The sequence below is a fragment of the Ylistrum balloti genome, unplaced genomic scaffold (genome assembly GCF_031769215.1).
Source record: "Ylistrum balloti isolate Yb309-2 unplaced genomic scaffold, AGI_CSIRO_Ybal_v1 Utg370934, whole genome shotgun sequence".
Taxonomy (NCBI): Eukaryota; Metazoa; Mollusca; class Bivalvia; order Pectinida; family Pectinidae; genus Ylistrum; species Ylistrum balloti.
The window spans coordinates 210,310-233,201 of record NW_026782528.1 but is presented as its reverse complement, the minus strand read 5'-3'; the positions used below and the strand labels follow the sequence as shown (position 1 = coordinate 233,201).

Sequence of the window (22,892 nt, the reverse complement as noted above, 5' to 3'; positions counted from 1 at the left end):
CTGACATACAGCCAATACGTCAATCTAACAGAGTTAATTTACACTATACAACATCAATTAATTTACACCAAAGTTATACCAGACACTGTGCACATCCTACTCATCTTCATCAACTAATAAACTTATTAGAATTTACAGCAACCTTAGTGAGGTTCCATTATGTATGCTGCATTAGTGTGCCTTTAAAAATTGCAATGAGTGTCATAATTTCTGTGTTTAACCAATATATACTACTACTGCATCAGAATATTATGGCACACCAATAGAGACTACAGACTTTTCACAGTAGGAATGGTTGTCTCCCTTGATGTATCAATAGTGTTGTATTTAAGAACATAGAATTTAATAAGTATCAATGAGTATATGCCTCGATCAACTCTACTTACCCATTTCTGGCCGACTTCCATTCTACTTTATTGATAGGCTTACATGGGTCAGGTTTTCCTTCTTTGCCAATTTTGGCTGAAAGAAACAACAAATAAACTATTATCAGAGTTTATCTCAATATACAAATAGGCCACATGCAGAGAAATAATCTTATATTTACGCATAATTTTTCCAAAATACTCTATCCTTTAACTGACGCAAAATAACACTCAAATAATTCTAATAAAAAAAAGAAGGTAACAAATTATCCACTGAATGTGAAATTATATGCCAAGAATTCACTGCAAGTGAACCTATGCCCAACTAAGACGTTCCAGTGACTAATAAACAAACTTTTTCTCTGACATTGGCCGATGGCTAAACTGGTCAAAATGACCTTCTTTTGATACATGACTCACTGCCTCTCAAAGTATGAAGTTCCAGTGATTAGTAGTGAAGAAAAATAAGTACAGACAAACTTTTTCTTTGATGTAGGTCAAATGTTGAAATTTAGGTCAAAGTGACCTCCTTTTGATACACAATACACAACGCTACAAGGTGAGCATACACACCAAGTATGAAAATCCAATGACTAGTAGTGGGCTAGTGTAGAAGAGTGAAACCAGACAAAGCCCACTTTTTCTAGGTAGGACAAAGATAAAAAAAGTAGGTCGGACTGACCTACTTTTGATGCACAACACTACCTCATCATTGAACTCTTACCCCAGGTATGAATTTCAATTGACTAGTATAGAAGATAGAGCCTGAGCAAACTTTTTCTTTGATGTAGATCAAAGGTCAAAATGTAGGTCATGAGTCATGGTCACACAAAGGTGAATCTATACCCAAAGTATGACATTTCAGTGACAAGTAATGCAGGAAAGAGAGCCCAAACAACCTTTTTCTTTGATGAAAGTCAAAGATAACAGTGTAGGTCAGAGTGACCTTTTTTTTAAAAAATACACAACACATTGCTTCACCACGGTGAACCCATACCCCAGGTAGGAAGTTCTAGAGACATGTAGAGCCTGGACAAACTAGCAGAAGGAGGGACAGAAGGATGGAAAGATGGAAGGACACAGTCAAAGCCTTTAGTCCCCTATCTGGCAGGTAACTAAAAAAAACCTCTGTCTCTGTATACATAGCCAAGTCTCAGAAACGTAGATCATTACAAACAATGGTAAAAACAAGCTTCAGTTTAAGTACTGGCTCTGGACACCATTTGTTATTACTAACTTATAAATAAAACTATTTATTCATAAAGGGATTTTTATCATAAAGGTGTCAATTTGTTGTCAAACAAAAAATTTCATACCTAGATTTAGCATAGGAAATTGGCATGATTATGTACAATTTGATATTTTTTTTGTTCTGTCAGTGTGGTGAAGATATACAATGCTGCTGACTTTGTTTCCCTTTTATGAAAACCCCAGTATGCAACTAAAGAAAAATTCTTCAAAGTTGACTGCATGACAAAAAGCAACAAAATATGCAAATATCAAAATCCAGTACAGCTGCTTGTTTTAGTTTTAAAATTAAACATGTACAACTCTGAAGACAAAAAGAAGCATACAAATGCAGTTTAAGAAATATCCATCGAGTGCAACTTGTGAAATAGTTATACCAATCCTGAGGTGTTGAAATTGAAGATGGTCAGCTGTAAGTAATTTCACTTCATTCACAACGTACAATGGGGAACTATCCATGGAGTCAGATGTCTGCCATTGGAAATTTTTTGCTTTTTGTTATTAATCAGTTTGAAAATTATAGACTAAGCATCGAAAGAAAGACGAATTACAAGAATTGCCAGAGGATGGATCGTCAATCCCATCTTTTCCTAATGCAGAGTTATCTACTCATGAACAGGTATTGGTTCTTCAGTCAGTTTGCATGAGAACATTACATTGTTTTCTCATGATATTACTCTGACAAACAAATTACATAACAATCAATATCAATACTAGCTCACAATAGCAGATGACTCTGCATTATGAAAAGACAATGCACAACAGATGATATGAACAAGCTATCTGATAATAGTTGGCTAAAAATAAATAGCAGTGATTATAATGTGACATAAGTGATTTGGAAAAATAGGTTTTCACAATATGAATTGTAAAAAGGCTGTAAATAAGTGATAATGCTTGATGAACTTCACATCAATTACCCAGACGTGTCTACACATTCTGATGTCTCATCACACCTTTATCTAGCCCATCAGACAGAACCTGTCTGGACCCACAATGCGAGTTACAACAATCTAGGGAGGAGGATACTGCTACAAGGCAGAGATTTGTGTTATGATTAAGTAGATATATGACACTGCAGACATGATCCTACATAAACCAATCATCTTCTCTTCCGTTGACAACATCTTGTGTCAACTATTGCTGTCTCACCAGATCCAGGTTAGCCCTTCGTCCTCAACGTCTAAATCCTACATTTTATTTCCTGAATGCTATATACAACATGTTTGAGAGATCCTAGATTGTACTTGTGTGATCCTATACATTAATGCCTGTGTGACACCTTCCTTGCAGTAGTAATCTTACCATGTACTGTTAATCACTTATTTTTCATGTAGTATTTATTTTGGCATTAATGTCAGGAGAGCCAGTTGCAAATTCAAATCTTGTGATTATTTTTTTTAAAGAATCTCTTAATGACATCCTTGTTACTCTGTCATTAACTTGATTTTATTTTAATTCATACTTCTGTTGAATTTACATACACCACATAATATCACAAACAAAACTGCTAGACAGATATTCCTTTCAGACATCTTCAAAACTGTGTGCTTTTTAACAACATCCCTATATTAATTACTTCAGAATTTTACTAAATGGCATCATTCAAATGTACAGCTATAGGTCAAAGGTTGAGCATGTTTGTCACAACAGACTAAACTGTTAATATCCGATGCTATTTTTCTGTTGGAAAGGTGCTAAAATATTTAAAGTAACAGTTTAACATACAAAATTTCTATTTTATAAAATTACAAAATAAACAGTAGGAAACTGTCAAAGTTGTCACCGCTTGGACACCACCATATCATTAGTATAAACATTTTGCGAAGCTAAACACCGCACAATATGCCTGGTCAATTGACAATAGTGTAATCTTACCATGAAAACAACTTACTTTACTATTCAAACATAGACACATGTGGAGTTCATGTTCATTTCTTTTGTCTATACACTAGTCTGTGCTCCAGCAGAGATATGATTCAGTATGGACACAACATGTATCACATGACTGAATCACTTTTCAGGTATAGTCACATGATCTTCATAAACAAAATGGCAGCCAATATGAAGCTATTGATTGCCATATCAGTTGCTTTCCAGAGTCACTATCTCTAATAGCTCATCATTTTCAAATTCAAAAAAAAAAAAAAATTTGCCGAAAAAAAAATATTTGCAAAGTCTAAATGATTTACAGTATGTCTGACATAAAAGAAGTTTGTGTGAACTGTGCATGGTGTCCCTGCAATTCTACAAAGCGAGTGTAAGTGATCCAGTATTAGAGACAAAACTTACCATGGGGCACTATTAGACAGACAGAAAGGACTTACCATTGGGCACCATGAGACAGAGAAGGCTTACCATTGGGCACCATGAGACAGAAGGCTTACCATGGGGTACCATGAGACAGACAGGCCTTGCCATTGGGCAACATGTGAGAGAGACAGGACATACCATGGGGTATCATGTGCGAGAAATATAGGACAAACGGGGCATCATGTGAGTGAGACAGGACATACCATGGGGTATCATGTGAGACGTAGGACATACCATGGGGTATCATGTGAGACAAAGGACATACCATGGGGCATTATGTGTGACATAGGACATACCATGGGGCATCATGTGAGTGAGACAGGACATACCATGGGGTATCATGTGAGCCGTAGTACATACCATGGGGCATCATGTGAGAGAGACAGGACATACCATGGCCCATCATGTGAGAGAGACAGGACTTACCATGAGGTATCATGTGAGACATAGGACATACCATGGGGTATCATGTGAGACATAGGACATACCATGGGGCATCATGTGAGAGAGACAGGACATACCATGGCCCATCATGTGAGAGAGACAGGACTTACCATGAGGTATCATGTGAGACATAGGGGGGTATCATCATAGGACATACCATGGGGCATCATGTGAGAGAGACAGGACATACCATGGCCCATTATGTGAGAGACAGGACATACCATGGGGCATCATGTGAGTGAGACAGGACATACCATGGGGTATCATGTGAGCCGTAGTACATACCATGGGGCATCATGTGAGAGAGACAGGACATACCATGGCCCATCATGTGAGAGAGAGACAGGACTTACCATGAGGTATCATGTGAGACATAGGACATACCATGGGGTATCATGTGAGACATAGGACATACCATGCGGTATCATGTGAGAGAGACAGGACTTACCATGAGGCATCATGTGAGAGAGACAGGACATACCATGGCCCATTATGTGAGAGACAGGACATACCATGGGGTATCATGTGATACATAGGACATACCATGCGGTATCATGTGAGAGAGACAGGACATACCATGGCCCATCATGGGAGAGAGACAGGACATACAATGGGGTATCATTAGACACAACACTTACCATGGGGCATCATTAGACTGACAGGTTTGCTGGCACATTTCAGGTTGTACGTAGTGAGACTACCATCTGTGTGACTGCACATAAACTGCTTTCCCTCATGGTGCCAGGATATGGACCGCAGGGCCTACAAATATATATTATAAACATTCAAATACATTGTTTTCAAATACATAAAACAGAGTGACCCAATATAATTACACATCCTAAATTCCTTTGCCAACTTCATCTGACCAAAGATTCATGTCCTTGGAATGATATCTTTTGGGCATTCTTCACAATAATTAAAAATCTTTTATTTTTCATTGATTGATGAGACAAAATTTGAATTAAGTTAAATCATATTCTACATATGCAATCTCCATATACTTTGAGAGGAGGTGATGAGGAGGGTATTGATTCAGCTAATCACCACATTAAATCAGCTAAGCACCACATTAAACAAGATTAATTAAGCAAGATTAATTTCTATTTCAGTTTATTTAAAGTTGGAAAGTTAATTGATCATGAACATTTTTTCTGCAAACTTAGCTGGTGTGATGAATTTTGATTGATAATGGCTATTGGTTATGAACTAATGCACACTCAGCATTTCAGTAAGTGATGACTCTGCCTTTCAGATCATTGTATAAATATCTTTTGAGTATCAATCCTAAAGGCAAAATCAGAAAAGACTACATCACTATTAATAGATATGGAATCCTTGGCCTTTCAACCTGTTGGTCCAAAATTAATCTAAAGGATTTGGTATCCATATATGAGCCTGGTTGATAATCACAGGAAACTTTATTGATTAGGAGATTCCAGAGTTCATAGAATACTTGCAGTGTGACATGGTGCAGGGAAAATCAATTGATTGTTGTCAGTTCTTGAAGATCATCCAAAGTAAGGATGCTGGTAGAGGACACAGCTTGGTAGTAACAATGGTTTTATGCTGAAGGAGGTGAAAGTGAATGTAAGAGTAGTGTAAATCAGTGGTCAGGATTTTTTGAGAAATCACAGTGAGGTTCATGAAGCTGTGAGTGCGGTAAAATTTAATAGCGGTGTGATCAGGAGTTGTTGAGGAGTAACAGTAAGGTTGATTAGGGGTGTGATCTGGAGTTGTTGAGGAGTAACAGTAAGGTTGATTAGGGGTGTGATCTGGAGTTGTGGAGTGAGAATGAGGTTGATAAGGGGTGTGATCTGGATTTGTTGTGGAGAGACAATAAGGTTGATTAGGGGTGTGATCTGGAGATGTGGAGTGAGAATGAGGTTAATTAGGGGTGTGATCTGGAGTTGTGGAGTGAGAATGAGGTTGATTTGGGGTGTGATCAGGAGTTGCAGGGTGAGAATTAGGTTGATTAGGGGTGTGATCAAGAGTTGTTGTGGAGTAACAGTAAGGTTGATTAGGGGTGTGATGAGGAGTTGTTGTGGAGAGACAATAAGGTTGATTTGGGGTGTGATCAAGAGTTGTTGTGGAGTAACAGTAAGGTTGATTAGGGGTGTGATGAGGAGTTGTTGTGGAGAGACAATAAGGTTGATTTGGGGTGTGATCTGGAGTTGTTGAGGAGTAACAGTAAGGTTGATTAGGGGTGTGATCAGTAGTTGTTGTGGAGAGACAATAAGGTTGATTTGGGGTGTGATCAAGAGTTGTTGTGGAGTAACAGTAAGGTTGATTAGGGGTGTGATGAGGAGTTGTTGTGGAGAGACAATAAGGTTGATTTGGGGTGTGATCTGGAGTTGTTGAGGAGTAACAGTAAGGTTGATTAGGGGTGTGATCAGTAGTTGTTGTGGAGAGACAATAAGGTTGATTAGGGGTGTGATCAGTAGTTGTTGTGGAGTGACAGAAAGTTTGATGAGGGTTCTGATATGGAGATGTTATAGAGTGACAGAAAGTTTGATGAAGGGTCTGATATGAAGATGTTGTGGAGTGACAATTTATTTTAGAGTTGTTACAGAAACGGTTGAAAGAAGTAATCAGAATCCTGAAATGATTTGTATTCAGCATTAGAAGTAACTGTGAGCGTGACACAGTGCTGTCATGCTGTTAATGTATCTGACATTGTAGTTAATTGGTCGATTAATGCTCCAGATTCATTTGACTGCTTTAATAACAACCTCCAAAGCAATGGGTGTCTATGTCAGTGTGGGGCAACCAACCCTGTAATGGTTCAGATTTAGGCAGTAATATGTGGCTAATGTGTCTACTGGACAAGCAACACCAATCTTGTCCCAACTTACTCAACCATATACAGGGCTCAACACTCAGTCAATGTTTCATGACAAGTTGGCCATAATCTCACATCCAACACAAAATACACTATTTCACCAGGTATACCATGAGCAACACAGAAACACTTTGCACCTGATGTTTAATGATGAGGTCACAATGTCCTTATCCAGAAGGAGACACTTACCTTAGGTGCAGTGAAGCAACATTTTAAGGGCAAAAGGTCCTTATTTAGTAGGAGGCACTTAACTTAGGTGCAGTGAAGCAACATTTTAAGGGCATAAGGTCCTTATTTAGCAGGAGAGGCACTTAACTTAGGTTCAGAGTATCAACATTTTAAGGGCAAAAGGTCCTTATTTAGTAGGAGAGGCACTCAACTTAGGTTCAGAGTATCAACATTTTAAGGGCACAAGGTCCTTATTTAGTAGGAGAGGCACTTAACTTAGGTTCAGAGTATCAACATTTTAAGGGCACAAGGTCCTTATTTAGTAGGAGAGGCACTTAACTTAGGTGCAGAGTATCAACATTTTAAGGGCACAAGGTCCTTATTTAGTAAGAGAGACACTTAACTTAAGTGCAGAATAGCAACATTTTAAGGGCACAAGGTCCTTATTTAGTAAGAGAGACACTTAACTTAAGTGCACAGTATCAACATTTTTAAGTGCACAGTTATCAACATTTTAAGGGCACAAGGTCCTTATTTAATAGGAGAGGCACTTAAGTGCACAGTATCAATATTTTTAAGTGCACAGTTATCAACATTTTAAGGGCACAAGGTCCTTATTTAGTAGGAGAGGCACTTAACTTAGGTGCAGAGTAGCAACATTTTAAGGGCACAAGGTCCTTATTTAGTAGGAGAGGCACTCAACTTAGGTGCACAGTATGAACATTTTAAGGGCACAAGGTCCTTATTTAGTAGGAGGCACTTAACTTAGGTTCAGAGTATCAACATTTTATGGGCAAAAGGTCCTTATTTAGTAAGAGAGACACTTAACTTAAGTGCACAGTATCAACATTTTTAAGTGCACAGTTATCAACATTTTAAGGGCACAAGGTCCTTATTTAATAGGAGAGGCACTTAAGTGCACAGTATCAATATTTTTAAGTGCACAGTTATCAACATTTTAAGGGCACAAGGTCCTTATTTAGTAGGAGAGGCACTTAACTTAGGTGCAGAGTAGCAACATTTTAAGGGCACAAGGTCCTTATTTAGTAGGAGAGGCACTCAACTTAGGTGCACAGTATGAACATTTTAAGGGCACAAGGTCCTTATTTAGTAGGAGAGTCACTTACCTCAGGGGCGGTGTAGCGACATTCTGCACTCTTAGTTTTGAGATCCCATAACACAATAGCACCAGTCTCAAATCCAATCAAAAGCTGGAAATTAAAGTAAAAAAATGTCAGTGGAAACAAAAAAAACAAATAAACAAAAAGTAGAAAAAGTATCATGGCCTCTAAAATTGATAGGGGAGAGTTAATTGTAAGTAGCATGGCCTCTTCCATTGAGAGGGGAGAATTGATAAAAAGCATCATGGCCTCTACCATTGAGAGGGGAGAATTGATAAAAAGCATCATGGCCTCTACCATTGAGAGGGGAGAATTGATAAAAAGCATCATGGCCTCTACCATTGACAGTGGAGAGTTAAGTATTATGGTCTATATCGACAGGTTGAAAGTTAATTGTATGAAGATTCTTAAAATTCTTTCAGTGATGTCCACTAAAACCCCATCAGCCAAGTTCTCTAACAATTAATGTTCTCCATTTCCAGAGAATTTGATAAACTGGTGTCTATATTAAATTTTCTCCTTATTGCATTGCAGCAACCAAATTTACTTGCCTGCAAATGGCATTTGGTTTCCATTAATGTGCAAACTAACACTGAATGTAAGGGGACAGGAGGTCAATTTTTCAATGTAAGGGAAGCATTTGCCATTTAAAATACCGTCAATTACTATCAGTTATGATTTTTGTCCAATATATCTTTATTACATTATTGTCTAAACTTACCTGCTAATTCTAAAACAAATGGCAATGCTACTGAAAAAAATCTATTGCTAGAGATATCCATGAGAAGCAATTAAAAGTAAGAAATTGAGGCCTGAAATGGAAATCGAAGATTCAAATGGAATTGAGGACCCAATTGAAGTGAAGGTTGGATACCAGACAGGAGGTTATAAGACAGGATTGTGCATAAAAGAAAACCATGTATAAGGGTTATGTGTGATGGTTAAGCAAAAGAGATAGTGAAAAGGTATTGAAGTGACAGTCAGTAATGAAAAGGAAGCATAAAAAACAGATAAGGGTCAGAAATAAGAGTCAATCCTTGGTAGTTCAGAGGTATAGCAATGAGAGCCAGTCTTTGGGGACGGAAGTGATGGTCAATCCTTTGGGATCAGAGGTAATGCTCAGCAATGAGAGTCAGTCTTTGGGGACGGAAGTGATGGTCAATCCTTTGGGATCAGAGGTAATGCTCAGCAATGAGAGCCAGTCTTTGGGGACGGAAGTGATGGTCAATCCTTTGGGATCAGAGGTAATGCTCAGCAATGAGAGTCAGTCTTTGGGGACGGAAGTGATGGTCAATCCTTTGGGATCAGAGGTAATGCTCAGCAATGAGAGCCAGTCTTTGGGGACGGAAGTGATGGTCAATCCTTTGGGATCAGAGGTAATGCTCAGCAATGAGAGTCAGTCCTTGGTAGTTCAGAGGTATAGCAATGAGAGCCAGTCTTTGGGGATGGAAGTGATGGTCAATCCTTTGGGATCAGAGGTAATGCTCAGCAATGAGAGCCAGTCTTTGAGGACGGAAGTGATGGTCAATCCTTTGGGATCAGAGGTAATGCTCAGCAATGAGAGCCAGTCTTTGGGGACGGAAGTGATGGTCAATCCTTTGGGATCAGAGGTAATGCTCAGCAATGAGAGTCAGTCCTTGGGGGATGGAGGTGGTGGTCAGTCCTTTGGGGTTGGCGGTAATGGTCAGCAATGAGAGTCAGTCCTTGGGGGATCGGGGAGGTGGTCAGTCCTTTGGGGTTAGTGGTAATGGTCAGCAATGAGAGTCAGTTCTTGGGGGATGGAGGTGGTGGTCAGTCCTTTGGGGTTGGCGGTAATGATCAGTAATGAGAGTCAGTCCCCCGGGAGTCGGAAATGATGGTCGGCAAGTATAGAAACTGAACTAAATCACCAAGAAGTTATTCAGGGTCATGTAGTTTGTTACTTTACATCTACCAAACTCATCATGTGAAATATAAGATGTCACTGATTTAAAAGGAAATTTTCTACAGATACCACTGTAATAACTAAGATTCCAGCTAACCTGATCTCCATGAGATTAATATAATTTGCTTGACTAACACTGGCAGGTATGAATACTATCAATTGTGCAGAAGACATTTGTGCACCTAAAATATTATCTATTGTCTGAAAGCTATTTGCGTACATAAAATATTATCTATTGTCCAGGAGATATTTGTGTACCTAAAATATTCTCTATTGTCTGGGCACTATTTGCGTACCTAAAATATTATCTATTGTCTGAAAGCTATTTGCGTACCTAAAATATTATCTATTGTCTGAAAGCTATTTGCGTACATAAAATATTATCTATTGTCCAGGAGATATTTGTGTACCTAAAATATTCTCTATTGTCTGGGCACTATTTGCGTACCTAAAATATTATCTATTGTCTGAAAGCTATTTGCGTACCTAAAATATTATCTATTGTCTGAAAGCTATTTGCATACCTAAAATATCATCTATTGTCCAGGAAGTATTTGTGTCCCTAAAATATTCTCTATTGTCTGGGCACTATCTGTGTACCTAAAATACTATCTATTGTCTGGGAGCTATTTATGGCAACTGTACAGATGAAAGGAGCTGAATTAGTGCATAATTCAAGCTATCATATATAATTAACTGTCAGTATTTTTCTGTGGTTTTGATTTTCTACAGACTGCCAAATTATTTTTATTAATCACATATAAAAATGTAAAGTTATCACAGTGACCACTGTACAACCACCTCTGAGCTAAACTAAAACAAGTTTGGAGCAGTTCACAAATGTCACTTCCATGGAGATTAGTCATTTTGTTTCTAAATGTGTGCACAAAGGACAAGATCTGAATCAGCAGACCCATAATTTCAACCTTAATAGGCAATTTTCAGTTCTTTATTCTTTTCAAGCAAAACAATGTCATCCAATCAATTATGAAAGAAACCATTTCGGTCTACACGAAAGAGATATACCAAACATTCCAATGATTAAACCATTTAGTTCCAATTTTGTTTTCCACTGACAGGATTACTTTTCTCAAGAAAGAATTCTAAGGTGATTTATTTACTCACATCTTTTGATTAAGTTGCAATTTTCAACTGTCATTTGATTTCACCAACACTGCATTAAGACAGAGTTGAGTAATTAACAAATGGTTTCTGGTAGTTATAAAGTAATGATTGGTGGGTTATTAGCATGATATATATACAGGAAGTCCTGCTTAAATAAATGAATGTTGAATATATGTAAACTACAGGATACAGGACAAGTCCTGGTTCTTCAGTAAACTACAGGATACAGGACAAGTCCTGGTTCTTCAGTAAACTACAGGACACAGGACAAGTCCTGGTTCTTCAGTAAACTACAGGATACAGGAAAAGTCCTGTTCATCAGTAAACTACAGGATACAGGAAAAGTCCTGTTCATCAGTAAACTACAGGATACAGGACAAGTCCTGGTTCTTCAGTAAACTACAGGATACAGGATAAGTCCTAGTTCATCAGTAAACTACAGGATACAGGAAAAGTCCTGGTTCTTCAGTAAACTACAGAATACAGGAAAAGTCCTGGTTCTTCAGTAAACTACAGGATACAGGAAAAGTCCTGGTTCTTCAGTAAACTACAGGATACAGGAAAAGTCCTGGTTCTTCAGTAAACTACAGGATACAGGAAAAGTCCTAGTTCATCTGTAAACTACAGGATACAGGACAAGTCCTAGTTCATCAGTAAACTACAGGATACAGGAAAAGTCCTGTTCATCAGTAAACTACAGGATACAGGAGAAATCCTGGTTCAGTACAAGTTGCTGGGTTAACATTAGAGCTAAAAGCACTTGGTTAGGATTTTTCAAGAAGTTTCAAGATGAGCTTATCTTTAGTTGCTTAAGAAAAATTTTAACCAAAAAATTGTTGACAGGCCAGATAGACAGATCATAGGTGTAAATCAATTTTTAAAAGTCATCATCTGATTATGGTAAGGGTGTGGGCAATCACGCAAAATACTCAGTAATGTACTGTAGTATAATTACAGGATATTTCCTGCTGCTGTTTCTTGTAGGGCTGTGTACAAGAGAGGCAATTGTAGGGTCTGAATTCTTAATTTCTGTAAATGATTTATTGTATCTTCCAGTAAGAAGACAAATTGAATGGAATTAATCTGCATGTACTACTGTATGTTACTTAGGAAGCTGAAATTGAGACATGCCAATTATTGATCCCTTGGCCTAAGTCTAGCAGTTAAACTGGCATCATGAATTCACTACACAACAAAACAGTATTCAACACTAGTGTTCAAAGGAAACCAGAATAGAACATGTCAGTGTCTCACCAGCCCCATTCTCAAGGACCTAGCACACAACACTGAAATGGACCATTCAGTAAGTCTGTTACCAGTCCTTGTTCTAGAAGCAAAATGCCAACAGAGCATGTCAGTGTCTCACCAGCCCCATTCTCGGGGACCTAGCACACAACACTGAAATGGACCATTCAGTAAGTCTGTTACCAGTCCTTGTTCTAGAAGCAAAATGCAAACAGAACATGTCAGCGTCTCACCAGCCCCATTCTCGGGGACCTAGCACACAACACTGAAATGGACCATTCAGTAAGTCTGTTACCAGTCCTTGTTCTAGAGGCAAAATGCCAACAGAGCATGTCAGTGTCTCACCAGCTACCATTCTGAGGGTACCAGTACACAAGTCAAATGGAGTATACTGCATGCCTGTGCCTCACCAGTGCCATATCTTATGGACCTTGTACATACCATACTAATGGAACATTCAGCATGTTAGTGTGTTACTAGCCACAGTCTTAGGGACCTGGTACATATGCTTCAAATGAAACATACAGCATGTCTGTGCCTCTCCAACCCCCTTTCATAGAGACCCACGACACAGTATTCAAACAAAGCATTCAACATGTCTCACTGGTCCCTAGTCTGAAGGACCTAGTACATATCATTCAAATAGAACATACAACATGTCAGCCTTTTCATTTGTCCACATTTTAGGGCCCCAGTACACTACATGTTAATGGAGTATAAAGCATGTTAGTGTTGTATTTGTCCTAGAAGAAATCCAGTATTCAGTTTGTCAAAGGTGAGCAACAGACCAAAGCCCCATATATAGCTTATATGTAGTGTCGCAACACCTCTCAGTAGGACCATCCATTCAGCATCCCTAACAGGGATTGTGCTCATGCAGCAAACAGCATGTTGGTTGCCATACTCACCCTCCCATAAAACAAAAATGCAGCATGTTTTAAAGAAAGTTATAAACAGAGTTGCAGATACATGTCAGTTCAGTAGTAAAGACTGACACTGCTGGAAATGTGATGGTCCTTTCTAAAGAAATATTTAAAGCTGCACCATCACTGTTATGTCTTCGCCACAGTTTGGTGAGAAATGAATGAAGATTGATTTGGCACCTACTCCAGCCCCTTACCATTACTTCGGCCCCCTCACCATTAATTTATCTCTATAACCAAGCCAACACGGACTCTGTGCCTGGGCCAACCTAGCCAAGTTCAGTAAGGTTTAGGACACAAAGTTCCAAATAAATCCTCAGTGCTGTAATTTGGTAGAGATTTACTACTTGTCAGCTGTAGTAAATCTGTTGATCGCTCCATCAGACACTGGACACAGTGGCAGTAAATGTGGGCTTAGGATAACCTATAACAGTCCTTAGAACACAAAAGGATACTTTTTTTTCTTGTGTATGATCAAATCTCTTTTTTTTCTCTTTCTTAAAATGTCACTATCTAGTGTTAATATCAATTAAAGCAATTCTGATTTTGAAACAATGAAACTATATTCATCATGCTGATTTCCCAGCATGTAAACTTCTGGTTTTTTTGTTGTTGTTAATTTTGTATCTTACTGTCTAAATCTAGTTGACATGCCACTATTTCCTCAAAGCTTGTAAAGCAATAATTATCTAGACTTGAACGGTAGCATTCTTGGAAAAGGTTTCTGAAATGTTTCGGAAATTGATCATGACATCAGCTGATGTTTCATGTTTCTCTAACTTTAATTTCCTGCATATTACACCACAAACTTGCTGTCAAGATCTTCAAATGTGAGCAGATGTGCAATGTTTATGACTGAAGTTAATGTCACTAAGATAATATCTTTCCTAAAAACTATCAACAAATAATCAAAGTGAAATTAAAATTTGGTGCAGAATTCCTCCCTGGACCATAAGCAGATAACTTATGACTTGGGTGAAAAATCAGATGAGACAGGCTTGGGGATAAAAGCAGAGGTACATAGAAAATGTTTGGCAATAAACCTACAGCCAGGCCAATAAATCCAAACACGCTTTTTAAAAAAATCTATAATGGAATGACTTACAAAGGAGTCTAAATGTATACGAATCTAGCCATGGCTGGCAGCTACCTTACATCTTCTCTATAAATCTAGGAAAGGCTAAAGAGATTAACAAAGACTTGGGGCTACTTAATGTTGGCCCCATAAAAAGAAGAAAAAAGAAATAAAGACTAGAGAATACTTCAAACCAAGAATAACAGACTGTCATAATTTTGTATTTAAGTCTACTCCTCCACAAGCAGGAGGAATTTTATCTCTCTAAATCATCAATGATGACAATTCATACATGGTACCAAGGTGCAATTATATCATCAATATGATTTTAGGGCATGTTTTAAAAAGTAAATGTCTTCATATAAGGCCAATAGAATCAACTGTAATTGTTACATCGTTTCTTAAACAAAGCCCCTAAGACATGGCAAAGATAAAAGAACAGCTTCTAAACCCGACAAAGTGATTTTCTTCTAGCTCATCTTAGCGAATGGTGTTAGATGATCAAATAAAACTCTTGGTGTGCAAAATTGAAACATCATGATAGAAGATCAATGCAGCAACATAATATTCAAGTCATTAAATAGTTACTGCCAGGAGTTCCAGGTAAATGGAACAGGTCTCCCAGGGATCCTATTTGAATTAATGTCATACCTGTGATAAGGAAAAGGTAGGTATGGACTAATTAACTCACTGTCAATGTTTTCTGTCATCCGTACAGGTAGGTGGGAAAATGTAAATTCAGGTACACAGGTATTACCAATACAAAATATCTGGAAGCTTATAAATTAGTTATGGTTTGATACTAATTCTAAAAATGTTTTATCAAAGTGAAAAATGGCATGAGGGCAAAACCGGAAAGGGGTGAAGTCAGGACAGATGAAAAGGACAGGGAAGGAAAGAAAATGTAAAAGAGTCTGGAAAGGTGGGAGGAGAGGTAAATGAAGGATGTGAAGACAAAGATAGGGAGCAATTAAAGATCATGAAGTAAATAAAATAATCAGATGACAGGCTGATGGTTGAGGAATATAAAGCTTTAATAGTTGGAGAGTTGAGAAAGAAAGAGGATGATCTTTGTGAAGGAAAAGGTGACACATAATTGGGTTGGTTGGTAAGAGAAAAGGTTAAGAAAGGAAGAGAATGATCTTTGTGAAGGAAAAGGTGACACATAATTGGGTTGGTTGGTAAGAGAAAAGGTTAAGAAAGGAAGAGAATGATCTTTGTGAAGGAAAAGGTGACACATAATTGGGTTGGTTGGTAAGAGAAAAGGTTAAGAAAGGAAGAGGATGATCTTTGTGAAGGAAAAGACCACAGACCATTAGGTCGGTTGGTAAGAGAAAATACAAACCTTGTTAGGGTCTACAGGGCTATCACTCAAGTGTACCACTGTGCCAGGGTGAGTCTTCCTTGACCTGTAAATATAGTGTAATACTTCAATGTCAAATAGCCACATATAATCATTCATTCATCATCAGCAGCAAATTTACAAATACAATAGTACATTAACATCTGAATTTCAATACTTTATCACACAGATAACCATGAATCTGTAACGACAGTACAAACAACCAAGAGATTTAGAGATCAAGTTGGTAAGACACGCCCTGATGCAGCCACTGATCCTAATGTTGTATAGTGGAAGGTGGATATCAAATAAACAAGAATTACATAGAGTTGTTAAACAAATGAATTGTGTCCAATTACACGTACTGTCAGTACAATTTAACACACTCAAGTTTGTAAGCAGGCAGAAGTCTACATTTTTTGGTATCTGTTTCCAATATCTCAATATAAAACACAAGTTTCATAAACGTCTAAATACACAATGCAATGACCTGCCACTGTGAGAGCATCATCTTGTTCAGAAAAAACTTAACTGTTTTGATATCATGGAGAAAACAAGTGTTTTCTGGTTTATAACTGATCTGTACTATTAAAATTTCTCAGACGTCTACCAGACCTTTGATTTGAGAAAGCACATGGTCAAGTGATTGATTTTATTCCATTACTTTCTCCTAGTTCAGAAATATTAATGGATATATGCTGTATATCAATATAAAAAGAAGTGGTTTTTCCTCCTCCTTCTTACTTTTTTTAATTAGTATTGTGTTATGGGATCACATCATACTATTTTGGACTACGATGATAGATTTTAAAGTTGATGTGCACAAACAACCTGTGACATTGCTCAATGTCTCGGTAAAACATTATGTCCCAAGCATTTCCAGCAGGAGCAATTAAATGTGAAATATTGAATAGACAAATGAAGAACTCTCTACAACACACAACTCAGATCCAGATTGATGGGAGCTGTGTAAACTAAGCAGACAAACTAATGCCTAAGTAATGTGGACGGTTATTGCGTAATTACACAGCGTAGTTGATGATGACACTGAGGGAAGGTTTATGTGATGGGATGGCTCCATCAACCAACTAATGATAACATTCTAGTACTGTTTTGCATGACAGTTTGAATTTCTTGTTACTGGTGATTGGTCATAAGTAAAATGCACTTTAAAGATATCCCACGAACTAGGAGGGATACAAGTGTGCTGTCTCATACAATGTATAAGTGGAGGTCAGTTCGTGGGTTTTCTAAAATAGGGTCAGAAGGGAGAAGTGGATATGAATCTCAGTCAAACAAACCCTGTTCACAAAACACTTGTACCAACATGCAACAGATGTCAAGAACTACCTATAATCATATGTCTCTTCTGTTCCACTTTATTTGGTATGGTAATCTTTCAGTAAAATGTCAAATATACTAAAAATTACTTTTCCCCTCTCTTCATAGATACCAAATTCACCAACTGAATTTTAAACAATAATATGTATGTTCAAATATTGATGCACTGTAAGAAATGGAAATTTTACAAATTCTTTAATTCTAAAAATTTACTTAATTGTGACATTTCCACCCAAAAAATTTGATTTCTCAACATGTAAAGTATTTGTCCCAAATACCGAGAAAAAAAAATCTTGATGTCATCCATTTGATAGGTTCTTATGTCTATACTTTAATGAGTTCCAGGTTTGATTGGAATAACATTTTTTCATGAGAAAGAGAGCTAAATGCAAAATTTTGAAGTCCAGCTTGTCAGTATCCCTATTTTCAGAGTTACTGGTCTGTAAACCTGGAGGAAATTCTCTAAATGATGGATGTGGATGATGTCTATGTGATCTAGCTATATACCTTGTTTGTTTTTTTAAGCTTCCTGAGAAATACAAACTGCCTGGGTAGGGAACGTCAAACTCACACACTAGATCTGAATCTGATATTACGTAGGCTAACACATATTATATGTACCAAATGCCAATTATTCAGCAGTGGTAGTACCCCAGAATATTGATATCTTCTGGTTATTCTAAAATGGTTCTGTATGGAATGATGTCAGATAAACCCAGGGTAGATGACTGGGGTAAATATTTGCTTCGACCCATGACCAACAAAATCACATATAAAAACTTGTTACATTAATTCTTAATTAAGTATATAACATTAGGTATCCCAACATCATTTAACTATACAGTTTATATATCACTATGAGAAAAGTTTGGGCAATTATCATTCAGCTACAACAGATGCCTGCCATTACCACAAACTGTACGATATCTAAAACAGTGTGAGATAACATCTTGAAGCTATGTATTAACAAAACCTGCTAATTATTGATCAATACCTGACTATAACAAAGCATTGTTTAAGAGGTGATAGTAGTTTTGGAGCGACTGTTTTTCTTTGTCATTGAGAACACTGGAAACTCTAATGTAGCCACAGTCGTTCATTTCTCTATGTTTTAAACATGAGAACCTATTAGCTAATTACCTTTGTATTTGGTGTTGGTGGCTCAGGTAAAACTGAGGATTGCTGAAGCTATACAGGTTCTGTACTGGCCCTAACAACTAATTAAACTGTAATGATTTAGAAGAATTTGAAAATTCTAAAAATGATAAGTGACCTTGACCTAATAACCTCAAAACTCTCCCCTGTCCAAGATATTTTGATGGTTTATAAGTATGTAAAGTTTGAGGAGAATCCTTCAAAGAATGAAGACGCGAAAGTCCTGACTACGATTTTCTATAAAAATAGTAACGGTAATATTGACCTTAAACCAAAAACCTTTTAACACTAGACATCTTTCAGCAGCAGTGGCTTTCATTTTATCAACCTTCTTTAACTACTGCTGACCATTTCAGAGCTTAGTCAGATGACCATGACTTCTGAGGATAATTGATAATCCTATCTATTATTTTGTCATTTACTGGTTTCTGATGATTATATATTGACTCTGATAATCTAATAACAACTAGAATCTGTATGTTTGTAAAATTTCCGTAATAGTATTACTATACTAATATCAAATGTCTCCTTTATTTCACATGGCACTGATAAGATTCCTTTTGATACTAAAATCACAAAAGATGAAAATTAGAAATACAAATGAATGATCCAGACATAGCCATTGGTAAGACAAAGGATTTAAAAGCTGATCCAGCCTCTTCTCTCAACTTATGCTAGTCATTCCTTCAATTACAGTTGAGTTTGCTGTACTCTGTAACCTGAGAGTTCTCCTTTGGGATATACTAAATTTAGTAACAACACCTTTAACATAATAGAGGGTCATAAATGATATCACTGTACAGGTAAAATCAATAGCACTTGTTTTTGTATATGGTGTGTCTGGACAAAGCTTGTACGATATATTTGCTGAAGTTCAATGAATTATTAAATTCCATGTATTTGATTACCTTCATAATTGTGCCTGTAGAAGGTTTTTGGTAGAAGTAACTACTACGTACCAGCAGATGTCAGACCTTAGTTGATCTAACATTTCACAGAAGTTGGTATGAGTGGTATGACACCAACACATTTCAAATGACATTCCAAGAAGTACCAGTAACACTTACTGTAGTCATCTGAGTTGTCCCCTGACATCCTGGAATGGACAAAGGGGGGCTGACTGGGTAGTCATCAGACATATTGGGTGGACACAATGGAACAGACTGGGTAGTCATCCCACATTTAGGGTGGACAGAGTGGGATAGACTGGGTAGTCATCTGACATTTAGGGTGGACAGAGTGGGATAGACAGGGTAGTCATTTGACATTTAAGGTGGACAGAGTGGGACAGACTGGGTAGTCATCTGACATTTAGGGTGGACAGAGTGGGATAGACTGGGTAGTCATCTGACATTTAGGGTGGACAGAGTGGGACAGACTGGGTAGTCATCCAACATTTAGGGTGGACAGAGTGGGATAGGCTGGGTAGTCATCTGACATTTAGGGTGGACACAATGGAACAGACTGGGTAGTCATCTGACATTTAGGGTGGACAGAGTGGGATAGACTGGGCAGTCATCTGACATTTAGGGTGGACAGAGTGAGATAGACTGGGCAGTCATCTGACATTTAGGGTGGACAGAGTGGGATAGACTGGGTAGTCATCTGACATTTAGGGTGGACAGAGTGGGATAGACTGGGTAGTCATCTGACATTTAGGGTGGACAGAGTGGGATAGACTGGGTAGTCATCTGACATTTAGGGTGGACAGAGTGGGATAGACTGGGTAGTCATCTGACATTTAGGGTGGACAGAGTGGGATAGACTGGGCAGTCATCTGACATTTAGGGTGGACAGAGTGGGATAGACTGGGCAGTCATCTGACATTTAGGTAAGATACAGTGGAACTATCACCACTTTAGTCACATGACATTTGGGGAACACACAATTGGGCTGTCACCACTTTAGTCACATGACATTTGGGGTACACACAGTTGACTGCCACCATTTTAGTCACATGACATTTGGGGAACACACAGTTGGGCTGTCACCACTTTAGTCACATGACATTTGGGGAACACACAGTGGAACTACCACCACTTTAGTCACATGACATTTGGGGAACACACAGTTGTACTATCACTATTTTAGTCACAATGCATTTGGGGAACACACAGTAGGACTGTCACCATTTTCGTCATATGACATTTGAGGAACACAACAGTGGGACTGTCACATCTGCCAGCATTAGGAACATGTACTCATTAAATCAAGTACTATGAAAAAATACATGGCATTCTATAAGGAAAGTGTAGCTGTTAAGTGATAAAATTCACAATACCATTATAAGCTAAATCATTTCAATTCCAAATACATAAAGAACCCACACACAAATATCAACCACCTCCTTAAATACACTGTAGTTCACATCATCTCCAAAATTATCTTTTATAATCACATTTGCAACATCTATTTGATGTAAAGGATTCAATATATTTCTTTAACAACACTAAATTTGGAAAGACACTTTAGCTATCCGATTAATATTATTACATTTGAAAGCATTGAAATTGTCCTGCTACCCTGAGTGGGCCAATCCAGCGTACTCCAAGCCTAATATGCTATACTATATATGGGAACATCAGATGAAGACACAGACGCCCACTGATTGACAGCACCAATTTGATCCATCATGTCATTAGTATGGGCACGTCACCATTAATTACCTGCTAATGATGTGATAACCCAATAAGGTAACCAGGAGCAGGAATAACCTTTACACAAGTCATTCGACCTTTGAACGATTTTACCCAGTGATAAGACTGGCCTGACACAGGCAAAATTTATACCACAGACTTCTGTCATGACTTTACATCTTACAGAATCTATACTTTTTTTTCTTTAAATTAAGATACCAATGCCCTGTAACCTTTCGTGCCTTTGTAGAGTCTTGGTGACCTGTATTAGGTCCGGACAGTGATCCTGTAACCTCGTTTCTAACTGACACACCCATATGTCAAATGACTAGATTGAAGTCCTTCATCATGTCTTCTGAAGGATTGTATCAACATATTAATATTGGCTGACTTGACAATGATAGGATTAATCCTTGCTGTGGTGAAAGTTTCAGACTATCTCAACATCGTAATAGCCTAATTACATGAACATTTTAATTGCTGATAATGATAAAACAGAATCTTTGATCAAACACAATTAATGATTGTGAAGCTAACAAACAGCAGCCATTATAAAAAAATGAAAAATAGAATCAAATTTGATATAATTTCAGTAATTAAAACATCTGTTATAAAAATAACTGGTGCATCAGGTGGAACTAATTCTAACAAAAATCTGATGTCAAAAAATTAGAAGAAATAACACATGGACATTGATTTATAAAACAATAAAATGTCTGTAGCTTGTACAAGAAACTTTGTATTCATTGGATTTTCATAACCAATGGTGACCTTAAATTTTTCTGTACCACTACAAATGCTATTTGTTAATGATTGTGCTTATTTCATACACTTGCAGTTACGTTTCTATGCTCTTCCGATATTTTCACTTAATTTTTGAAGTCCATTTTGACCACTCAATTTATTCAGGAAACCAGTCTCAAAGTCAGAGCCAACAGATAACATCATGCGACAATTTTTGAAAATGAGGCAGTTCATTTATTTACATGAACACATGTGATAGTGGGGAGAAATATAGCGAAAAAGTAAAAATACACGTTTTTTGGCACCCAAATTTGTTATGGATAAGACATTGCTTGATAACTAAATTTTAATTCACAATTAACAAAAAAGAAACATTCATAACCATTTCTTTGATAAAAGTCTTACTCCAGTCGTACATGTAATGTAAATGACATGAAAAGCTTTGCCCAAGTTCCACTTTGTCAGTCCGTCAGTTCAGCAGGATACCGTAACCCTTCTGATTGCTTTCTCATTTGATAAGTTCCCATCTACCATGGTAAGCTTCCCCTGCGAAATTGCGAGGTCTTCTTTTGCTCATTTGGCCATTCTTCACTTTGTGGCAGACATTTTAACATTTTTAACCGTCGAAGCCATTCTTGTTTACTGGTGTAGTGTGTTGTGCACTTGCTTTATATGAATTATAATGTAAAAATTTACACGCACAAATAGTCCATCAACTGCAACAGATTTTCCATTTATAATTATTAATTAACATCTTCATGTGCATATTTCAGCAGAAACCATCTATCATTGTTCATAAGCTGAACCATTTGTTTTATACATATGCAATAATATTTTAACAGCAACGGAAAAAAATTGTTTTACTGTGATGTTGCTTTAAC

General features: G+C 37.5%; 1 protein-coding gene across 1 annotated transcript in view; it reads right to left on the bottom strand.

The window, feature by feature from the left end:
- The window catches only part of LOC132559564 (syntaxin-binding protein 5-like), a 97,975-nt gene that overhangs the window by 36,404 nt on the left and 38,679 nt on the right, over window positions 1-22,892 (bottom strand). The window contains exons 6-9 of the mRNA XM_060224195.1: window positions 16,139-16,202; window positions 8,508-8,591; window positions 5,009-5,132; window positions 387-462 (exon numbers count right to left, since the gene is read on the bottom strand). Of these exons, the coding sequence (XP_060080178.1) occupies window positions 387-462; window positions 5,009-5,132; window positions 8,508-8,591; window positions 16,139-16,202 (348 nt within the window). The remainder of the gene's footprint in view (window positions 1-386; window positions 463-5,008; window positions 5,133-8,507; window positions 8,592-16,138; window positions 16,203-22,892) is intronic.